This window comes from Argopecten irradians, chromosome 3, assembly GCF_041381155.1.
Source record: "Argopecten irradians isolate NY chromosome 3, Ai_NY, whole genome shotgun sequence".
Lineage (NCBI taxonomy): Eukaryota > Metazoa > Mollusca > Bivalvia > Pectinida > Pectinidae > Argopecten > Argopecten irradians.
In genome coordinates this window covers 8,548,500-8,560,320 of record NC_091136.1, presented here as the reverse complement: position 1 = coordinate 8,560,320, position 11,821 = coordinate 8,548,500, and the positions used below count along the sequence as shown (strand labels likewise).

At 35.5% G+C, this 11,821-nt stretch overlaps 1 protein-coding gene across 1 annotated transcript; it reads left to right on the top strand.

Annotated features, from left to right (window-relative positions):
• The first annotated feature begins 3,673 nt into the window (after nucleotides 1-3,673).
• On the top strand, nucleotides 3,674-10,808 carry LOC138317196 (uncharacterized). The gene is made up of 8 exons (XM_069258749.1): nucleotides 3,674-3,685; nucleotides 4,143-4,403; nucleotides 4,657-4,731; nucleotides 5,146-5,253; nucleotides 6,672-6,863; nucleotides 8,054-8,137; nucleotides 8,435-9,610; nucleotides 9,920-10,808. The coding sequence occupies exons 1-8, from the start codon at nucleotides 3,674-3,676 to the stop codon at nucleotides 10,229-10,231; spliced, it is 2,220 nt and encodes a 739-aa protein (XP_069114850.1). The 3' UTR covers nucleotides 10,232-10,808.
• Nucleotides 10,809-11,821: the final 1,013 nt, after the last annotated feature.

Here is an 11,821-nt window from a genome sequence, read left to right as displayed (position 1 = left end):
CTTTAAAATCATTCAACAAGTTGATTTTAGTACATATTGCTACTTTATATGGTTGTACAGGCTGTCCCATAATTCATGCACTTAAAGAAATACAATAGTCATTCAGATCCCCCGCCAATGGAGATATCAAAGCTGAAGTAAGTTTGATTGTGGAGACTTATGTGTATGAAAAAAAAACAGGAAAAAGGAAGTTGAGCTAAAGAAAGATGGAGTATAATTCAAGTAGAGTGGGGCTGCAATTGTTGAATCAGGTATACAGCCTTGACATTAATTTATATTAGACTATATACACAAAGATGGGTGGAGTTTTGCAAAGTAACATTTACCATTTACCATGATATTTTCAGCAATGTTTCCATGGTAACGGAAAAGGTGCAAAAAATGAAAATAGCAAAAGGTACTACTAGACCATAAAAAGAAAGTGTCTATGAAGTTTCGTGGAAATATCTCTGCTGGTTTTAGAGTTATGCTCCGGAAATGAACCTACTACAAAAATATGATATTTTCAGCAATGTTTCTATGGTTACAGAAAAAAGCACAAAAAAGTGAAAACCTAAAAATAGCAAAAGGCACTACTAGACCATAAGAACAATGTGTCTATGAAGTTTCATGGAAATATCTCTGCTGGTTTTAGAGTTGTGCTCCGGAAACGATTCTTACACAAAAATCTGCCATTTTCAGCAATGTTTCCATGGTTACAGAAAAAAGTACAAAAAGTGAAAACTTTAAAATAGCAAAAGGCACAACTAGACCATAAGACAAATGTGTCTATGAAGTTTCGTGGAAATATCTCTTCTGGTTTTAGAGTTATGCTCCGGAAACGAACCTGGTACAAAAATCTGCTATTTTCAGCAATGTTTCTATGGTTACAGAAAAAAAGTACAAAACGTGAAAACCTTAAAATAGCAAAAGGCACTACTAGACCATAAGACCAATGTGTGTATGAAGTTTCGTGGAAATATCTCTACTGGTTTTAGAGTTATGCTCCGGAAACCATTCGTACGGACGGACGGACAGACGGACGACGGACGACGGACGGAACCCATTTGTATATCCCCCGCCAACTTCGTTGGGCGCGGGGGATAAAAATACAATAGTTTTTCACATAGATCAGCAACACAAAAACATAGTAATGGTATATACGTATGAAGGCATACAATCAAAAATATTGATGCATGAAAAATATAAAGGAATAATTCGCTTCTGCTAAGAGATATTGAAGTCACAATGACGTTACCATTGGTACGTCACAATGAAATCGTGCTGATATTGTGAAATGTTCCACACCGTGCAGGATATTGTGTTTTTATGGTCATCTGATGTCCAAGTTCTTCACATTCTATCTGTGTAGGTATTAGCATAATCACAGAAGGTATTCAACAACACCTGGATATGTTGTCCAATTCATCAATAAGCATTATAAAATACGAATAACTCTTAAATACGCGTATTCTATTGTTGCTCAGATGTCAAAGATAGCGCCATTTTGACAATATTTTGCAGAAATGTGTGTTTTATCAAAATCGTTGCTAAGATTACTTATATGTAATTACAAAGCTTTTTTATGAAGAAATTTATGATCGCAGTTTTTTTGCTTATGCAATTTTGGTGCTTTACGTTTGGTATTAAATAAGATATTAAACTCTGAAAGTGTAATACAGCATCCTGTACAAACTGCATATATAAGTTGGAATAGTTATAGGACAAAGAAATAATTCTAACAGTATGGACAAAAAGGACCAGTGTTATATGGAAAACAACTGTTGATATTACTTCCTTGACCCATAAGTTGTAGTTCTAATATACGGTCAGTTTATTGAAATGATGTTTGTTTATACCAATGTATATTCAAACTCTGGTAAGTATAGACCTTTTTTCAATCGGTCATTCCCTCATATGTACATGTACTTCTATTCATTTCTATAGCACAACTTGCAATTGTATATCAAATTCATTTAAGCATTGATTCAATTCAAACTTCATTTGAATATATCTATTGATAAAACTAAACATACAAACGGTAGGTGTGCATAAATATGTAAATATATAACAAAAGTTTAAACAAATAGGATTACAGTCGACCTTCAGCAAACTTTGTGATGAAAAGACCGATTTAATGACCAAATCAATCTATCAAAATACACATATATATATAAAGCTGAATTATTTCCAGTGGTATACGCACATAATTTCAATACTGACTTTATTTTTTTTCCAAATAATCACTAATTTAATCGATATCAGAAAATAACACGTTTAACATGTGGAGATAAAAACTATGTATGCAGACCAACGAGTCGGTCTTTGCTGTTGTAACATTGTGACTATATGCCAACAGTCATGGTTAGTAAGTAAGGACGTACCAACTATTGTTACTGGTATACAGATAAATGCCGGCTACTTCAATAATTATTCAACTTAAAATGAGTCAAACTGATTAAAAACCAATATAAATATAAATATATTTTAACAATACAATATCATAATCCCAACATGCGAATGATGCTTTAACGTTGAGTTTTCTTACCCTTGACATAAACGGGTAGTTGAATAGTTGATGGTATCTCTTTGAAATAATTAGACAAACAATAGTTTAAAAAACCCCAAAAAACTCTCACATATAGTAAAAAAATCTATACGTAAAATAAGGGAAAGATTAACGGGCGGACAGATACCAGTAGGAGATAGATATAAATTGTTATGACGATGTTTCCACTTCAGACCCCCCGGACCATTAAACCCAGGTCTAGGATGTCTCGGGACTACAGGACGGAGATTCCTCCTAGGAATGAATATCATGTTTATCGTAAGTATACTGTAACACCTAATCGTAATGTTCATGTATGGAGAGGGGATCAGCGATCAACAATGATGAACATAACATTATCAACACCATTTATTTAAACTTGCTTGCTTTTCCATCGGCAATGTCTGTCGATGTAACGGTGACTGGGAAATGACATGAAAAAATAAGAAGTTATTGTATGCGAACGCAATAGTATTGCATGTGAACGCAAAAGTATTGCATGTGAACGCAAATGTATTCCGTGTGAACGCAATATATTTATTGCGTGTGAACGCAAGAGTAAATCTACCAATTAACTGTTAATTCCTTTAAGACTAACCTATTACTTTGCTTAGTTCAAGATATGATAAACCCCTTGGAGCACGAGGTAAAATGCATAAACGCGAAGTTTTGACGTACAATTAGTTAATCGAACAATCATTTACCGTGTTATTCGCAGTCAAAATTATACTGCTGTCATGTTTATTCATGCACAACAGTCCGTCAGAAAAAGCGCGCAGTTGACTGCAGCTTAATCTGGCCATTTTCTTTATGAAATCACAAAAAATAGTTCCTATATTTCAGTTATTTTATTGAGGTCAAATAGCAATAACACACTCAAAAATTTAATCTGTTTTATTGTATGTCTCGAATGTTTCGTACATGTGTTATTTGTAAATATTGACACGTAATTTTGTGGAATCTCAAAAGAAGTCCGCCAATGTTTACATGTATTCATACCCACCGAATCGAATCACGTTCCGCACTCAAGTTATTGGGAAATAAACAGATCTCCCCAACTTAGTTTATATACACAGAAACAGTGGAGAATATAAATATTTAAGGAAAAACCTCTTACTTTGCTTAGTTTATGAAATGATAAACTCAATGGAGCACAAGGTAAATTGCGTAAAAGTGAAACGTTTACGTACAATTTACCGACCGCTCTATTTGGTTTACCATCTCATAACCTAAGCTAAGTACATTTGTAAGCGGTTACTCGTAAAGTATTTTCTTTAAACAATGGAATCAGCAAAAACGACACATACAATCATTTACCTGTGTTATTTGCCGTCAAAATTATACTGCTGTCATGTTGATCCATGTGTTCGCACGCAGTACAATTGCGTTCGCACGCAATACATTTGCGTTCACATGCAATACAATTGCGTTCACATGCAATTCTTTTGCGTTCACACTCAATAGTATTGCGTTAATAGGTAACAACTTTTTATTTTTTTAATGTCCTTTTAAATGTCATTTAGAGATTTATTGTTTTTAAACATTTATCATTTATACTAAACTATGTCTAACGTTTCCAAAGGCTACCGATCTACATGTTTGTTTTTACATCTAGTTTGTTGGCGCCTCTGTGATATCATGCGGTATCCTGCTTAAGGTTCATGAAACAGCTTTACTTCATGACGCACTCATTAAGGAAATCAAGACAGCAGCTACCTCTTCCGGTTTAACAGGAACTGACCTTTCGACTCTTGACCTTTGGGGTATTATAGAAAAGGCTTCAATTGGCTTCATCTCTTTTGGTGTGGCTGTCTGTCTTATTGCTGTTTTTGGAGTTCATGGCATCAAAAGTAAAAATGAAACTTTGCTCATTGCGGTAAGTGTTCACATTGCAATTGGCATACATTGTACATGTTTATATCCAAGTAGGTCATGATGTTAAATATGTATGCACTTGTATATTGTTTTTCTTTGTAGTGTTTTTAGAGTAGTAAAATAATTGATAAGTACATTTACCTACTAATTGTAAATTGTAATCCATTTGCTATATTTTTATTTTTATACATCGATTTGTTTATTGGCAGGTTTACTGAGATAATCACACGGACTTATCTTTTGTGTTTTTTCAGTACGCGTCGGTACTTGGGATTCTGGTGGTAACGGAAATGGTGTTTCTTATTGTCGTCTTTAAACTCAGGAGTAAGGTAACAAAATCAGGAAGTCCTTACACAATACTTCGAATTGACGTGCGAATCAAATATAGAAAATAATATTGTCAAAGAGCATGGATACATTGGTTTTGAGTTCAGCGTGGGGTCAATGTGTATAAAAGTTCACGTGTAGAATCTCAAACAATACATTGTCTATTGGAAATAGTGGAATGCAGCATTAGAGTAGTTTGATACTGGTGGATTTTGTTTCACACGTCCTTAAATTACCCTGAATGTTGTTATGATGTAAAACAACACCATCCAACTAAATCATCAGTTTTAGAGACTGTCACTAGAGGATCTCATAACATACAGTTAACCCTCCCGCCGCGTATATCGCATTAAAGTGATGTATTAAAGATTGAGATTAAGCTAATGACATGAATCAGGGTTTTGGTTTGTTCACAGGTTGACGAGAGCTTGAAAACACCCCTGCGAGATCTGATCAACAAACAGTACGCAGGCTTCAACGGAAGTGACGTCGTATCCGTCACCTTCAACTACATAATGATACAGGTACATACATTGTCGAACATATATCTGATCGCAAAAATATTCCACCATTATATAGTTTATTAGCCCGACAGATACAGCACACTAGAAGGGAGGTAACTTATACATATGTATAATGTTATAATATTAGACGTTACTTTCCCAATTACCACAATCGATGGGAGGCAACTCGTAAATGTTACAATATTATAGACGGTTCTTGGTGCATTATAAATCGGTTAATTATATAGAATAAATCGGTTTTCACACACAGCGCACATTTAATCACAATTCTTGTAAGTGGTTTTATATAGAGAAAACATGGTTATTATCTTACAATACAAGGTTTATTTTGGTTCGAGACTTAGGAAAGCTGAAATGACGAAGCTTTGCCGTTTCATCTCGACTTTCCGTGTCAAGCACCAAAATAAAACTTGTATTGTAAGACACTAACAGTGAATTCTGTTTGTCCTGCAACCATTATGACCTTCAAAACGATAGCAAATTGCTAGTTATTTACTTGGTTTCACTCGAAGCGAGACGCTTCTTCGATGCCGAGGAAAATATTCAATGAAGCGAATGAGAGTGTACTCCTTTTTACTAACGTGGGAAATATATAAGCGCATTTGCAATCAGTACCATTTATTCCATCAAATGTGTAATATCACTGAAACAAGATGAAAATACTGAAGGAAAAAACCAATAATTACCCAGCAAAATTACTTTAAAACACATATTTTTAAGGAAAAAACGACACCACCATAGGAGATTTTCGATATCGCAAAAATGACGTCATTTCAGTTAATGTGACCGACGTCACTTTTTGGTGGACTGAATGACGTTTCATTCATCGGAATATTAAATATCAGGGTCAAGTAAGAAAATGTTCCGTCACATGTGGAACAAATTCACGTGGTCGTATCGACGGATAAAGCATTTCGTGTTGACGGATAAAGCAGACGTTTATCCGACAGTAGCTTAGTTATCGGTCAGTATGTTGGACAGTTGCAGGATAAAATGTGTTTCAGGGTACAATGCTACAATGTAAATAATAGCATAATGCATAAAACTGCTATCTATATGACGTCCATTTTTTTTACTTGATTTATTATTTTTTTGTGTCGTAAAATAAGCATTCTTTGACAAATTGCGATAGCATAATTAACCTCTGACACGGTAAATGGTCGCATGTCAGACCATACTATATCAGAGAGTAGTATTATTCGAATGACAAAATTCAACATTTGATTTTATCATAAAATTTTCATAATAGTGATAACTTAGGTCCAATAACTGTCCGACCAGAAATATATATATACAATATAAATTTCTAGTTCCGTATCGATTTAAATCTGGAAATATAATTGTTGAAGTGTAATGCATATTTCTAAATAGAAGTTGTCTCCCTTCTGCTTGATGTATATTTCCTGTTTAATTTGCAGTTGTCCTGCTGTGGCGTTGACGGGTTCGGTGATTTTTACAGAGCCAGAAAATGGTCAAAATCGATCCGCATCGACGAAAACACGTCGATACCCTTATTTACACCAGTTGCTTGCTGCAAGGCGGAAGAAAGGAAGAGCAATAACTACGCATGCGCATCTAATCCAACGAATCGTAATTCCAATTATCGCCAGGTATAGCCAACCTACATGATGTATACATTCATGAATATTAACTATATATGTGTTCCAGCTTACTTGTTGTAACGTCATTTTTTGCGCCAAAAGCTATATTTTATTACTTATTGAAAACCTGAGAAAGGAAAATGTTTATACTTAAATCATGTATGCATGTACACGTACCAGTGCAATTTGACAAGATTGATCACTCGTAAAATCAATTAGGTTCACAATATCCAAAGGCAGCACAGCATGTTGTTCTGTATGCATTTTGTATATGAACGCCGTACATACAAGTTATCCTAAACGTGCATACAAATAGATTGCTGAATTGATCATGACATTACAGGCAAAAACGATCACCTCCTATAGAATAAATAATAGGAAATATAAGACAAAGGAGACAAGTATGTCAATGAAGATGAATGCAATAAACCCTTAAACGAGCGGCCAAAAGCGGTAACTAGCGAGGTTTAATTAAAATTTTCAAAAGAAAGCTACGCCTACAAAAACCGCTGAAATGACAGAGATGTTTTAGAAAATTCCGCGCGCGAAGTAAAAAAAGAAAATCATTTGTACGAAGTCGCCCCAGTTTTTCAGTGTAGGGAATAATCAAGAAAAAAACACAAGTCGTGAGAATGAGAGTAATGATTGGAAGACAACAATTATAGTCAATACCCCAATAGAGCACTTTGAAATTGGTACTGATATCAAACAGTATTAAAGTGATAATGTGAAAAGACTAAAGTCGGTAACGACAGGATAAATATTATGATGCGGATTCGTCCGCAATGTAGATGATCGATATAAATTGATGAAGTTTAAATAACTTTTAAATTGCAAAGAAAATTATCACACATTATTAGATACATTGTAAATCCATCTTGAACATTCGTTTGGAATGCAGAGAGTATATATTAACTGTTGCCGAAATGTCAAAGAAAAAAACATCTTTGGGCAAGATGTACACTGAAAGAGAAGTGAGGCGACTTAATTTGGGTCGAGAAGGACAACGCAACACCTAAACAAGACAACGACCAAACAAAACGCGGGCTGCCTTGGCTGATCAATAATCTATTTTGCCTGCACGGGTAGGATTACTTCTTCTTTGCCACATGCGTTGAATTTCAAGTACTTCTTATTCGCTCTACAGACACGTTATTTCGCGTGTATTACATATTGTGTGTACGACTTGTGTGTTCTAGGGGTGCTACGATTCGTTCTGGGAGGAGGTATACAAACACAATCCACTCATCGTCTCGTGTGCTACAGGCGTAGTGATATTCGAGGTATGTCACGCACAAGAATATGTTTTAATTAACGCCATTCAGTAGTGTGTTATAAATGTAATGTAAGAAGAAAGGGGGGGGGGGAGGAAAACATGACGGAAACTAACAAATAATCATTCCATTTAATTCACAAATATCAAAAACGTCAGGAATCCTATGTGATACGTTTTTATTGTTTGAAAATCACTATATACAGTATATAATTAAAATCAGTATTTAATATATATCTGCCGAGATTGTGTACTTTCATACCTTATCTGTACATTTGAAACTTATACCAGTGGTTTTTCGTTACAGCTTCTACTCATATTCTTTGCATGTTGGGTTGCACACAAAATCATAGTCATTCGGAAAAAGAAATTGAGCCGGCAGCTCCAGTATTCCGCGGATATCACAGAAGATTTTCCTGGAGACAGTAACAGAGGCAGCTCCGTATCCTTAGTCTCCTCAGGGCGCACATCCACAACCGGAACTGGTATATCAATTAGACGGGAATCAGACGGAAGTCTACATATCATTCCAGACGCGACAAAAAGAAGCTCTGACAACATTACTTCTTCCATTGATCCTCCGCCATACACATCAACACACACGCACCCTCAGCTGACACCTGCCTGTATAGGCTATCCCATACTGCAGCCTTTTCTTGCCGCTAGTGCAATTACGCCATATAATACATTTGGAACATTTGGTGTTCAGAACAACGGGTTCAACAGATGTGCTTCTTGCATGTCGTTTGGTCATCCATATTGCATCTGTCAACGACGTAGAAGTGGGAGCTGTTGCAATCCTGAACAAAATGGCCTGTCTCACATGGGCGACCCCCGACGTCATTCATGTGGGTGCGCAAGTGAACATAATATATCAATTGGTCATGAACAAAGCGGTATACCCGAGAAGTTCTCCAGCGACCATCTGCCCCCTCCATATACAAGTAGTCACTCCGTTACTTCTGTAGAATCTAATCCTGACCCCACCCTATATACAAGGAGTCAATCAATTACCTCTGTAGTTTCTAATCTTGAGCCCACCCCATATACAAGGAATCATTCTGTTACTTCTGTAGCATCTAATCCTGAGCCTACCCCATATACAAGGAATCATTCTGTTACTTCTGTAACATCTAATCCTGAGCCCACCCCATATACAAGGAATCATTCTGTTACTTCTGTAACATCTAATCCTGAGCCCACCCCATATACAAGGAATCATTCTGTTACTTCTGTAACATCTAATCCTGAGCCCACCCCATATACAAGGAATCATTCTGTTACTTCTGTAACATCTAATCCTGAGCCTACACCATACACAAGGAGTCACTCCATTACCTCAGTTACATCTAAAGTTGATCCAAGCTCTATTGTGAAGACAGATGCCGTGACAACCAGAAACCAATTCAGAAGTAAATCATGCATTGTTCGACGAAACAGCAGCGATCTGCAAACGCAAGTGAATGCATTGCCCGAATATTCTGTAAGTATTTTTTATAAAAGAGTTCTAAAGAGAGACAACAAATACTGGTAATATACACGTAAATTGTAATCATAGCGAACAAACAAATATTAAATGTAAATTTCCATTAAACATTTGTTTGCATCTTGAATTCCCAACAGAAGACTATTAAGTATGTACAGTATATGTTGGCTATATTTTGGATAATCACTAGCGCGAAAGAGAAGGCAACTTGATAAAAGTTAGCAATACCGAAAGATCTGCAACACTTGAAGCATATTTGTTACGTGGTATCATGTTGATAGTTGATGTATTGTTTTTTTTTTATAGAATGGATGTAGACGAAATAGCGCCGATATAAATGAGACTCCCGCCATAGAGCAATCCAAGAAAACGAACCAGAAATTACCCACCGACAGGACTGGAGACCATGATAAATCCACGGAGGCGCTTCCGTCACCGCAGACATGCGCATCGGAGAGGGAAGAGGATGAACTAACGAGTTTGCCCAGTGGAATGCAGAGGAAGCGATCCTTATTCAACCGTCGATCCATCTCGGGTCCTTGTACCAGGATTAAGGACGTACAACCCAAACGCGTGTTCATGCGCAATCAGAGCTTTGAGGAAGAATATTACTCTTAATTATTTACATATATATTATATTAAATATCAAAGAAACATAATTAAACAAAGCATGACAATTTATTGACTCGTGCCCTATCCGGGCCTCGAACTCACGATCTACGGCACCCAATCGCCTAGCCAAACATAGCTGCGCCTTCTACCACTGCGCCACATCCACACCACATGTATAATAATCCTAGAGAGTTATTGATAAAGAATTTAAGTAATACCAAGACGAGATGCCAACTCAGATTTTGCTTCAGCCAGGATTTGAATCCACTGAATAAGAACATCAGTGGGAGTCTATGAAGATTATGCTGTTACATGAGAATGGTACTACACCATTTGCTGAATTGATTTAAAGCTTCTATCAATTTCTATTTCAGTTTAAACTGTATAGGTGTTCATTTTGAGAGGAATGATGTGCATATTTGAAGCTTCTATCAATTTCTTTTTCAATTGAATATAGGTTTTCATTTTGTGAGATAAGATGTGCATATTTGAAGCTTGTATCAGTTTCTATTTCAATTTAATATAGGTGCTCATTTTGAGATAAATGAAGCACATTTTTGAAGCTTCTAACAATTTCTATTTCAATTTTTAGTTTCATTTTGAGAGAAAGGAATTTAATATAGGTGTTTTATTTTGTGAGGTTAGATGTGCATATTTGAAGCTTCTAACAATTTCTATTTCAATTTAATATAGGTTTTCATTTTGTGAGGTTAGATGTGCATATTTGAAGCTTCTAACAATTTCTATTTCAATTTAATATAGGTGTTCATTTTGAGAGAAATGATGTACATAGTATTTGTAAGTTATAAATATTGAATATGATTATGTTTTTGGTGTCATTGGTTTCCCTTAACATTATAAAAAATTTTGCATACCAATACATTATTTCAGGTATTAGCTTATAAGGTCTTTTAAAAGATCAACAACTTAATTAGCAAACAATTTACCTCAAATCAAATCGTTGTAAGGATCCACAAAGAACTGTCACCTCGTAAAGAACTTTCATACAATTATAACACGTTAACTACATAACCACAGGCTATGCTAAATTCTATTTAAGGTTGTACATGTACATAATGTATGTTGATAGTTTTTGCTTATTTCCGGTAAATCGCAACATTGATTAAAATCCAATCGTGGTTGTATAACTGTCGATGTACATGTATTTGTCTTTCGTAATAAATGACTTTGGCCGGATTATTTTAATTTAGGATAAATGATGTTTCGGACTAATGGTTTACATGACGTTTTGGTTGGTCGTCGAAAGAAATGAAATATAATGGATCTTCGACTTGTATATTTGTTTCTAAATAATGCGGAATATATCAAGTTTCAGTAGTCCGCAGTACATGTACACGTGTTAAGTTGTTTGTCTTTTCTTGCATACATTACATTGATTGGAATACATACATATCCATTGTATTGTGAGTATACTTCTTAAGTAAATGTACGCAAAAGGCTTAGATTTATGACACAATAGTTTAAGACATGGGTCTACACAAAGCTTCAATGTTTATGTGGCATACCCCCTTAAGTGAATTCCATTCGATCAATAGGATCCCTGTTGAATGTTTCAACATTACGTAACAATAGGCA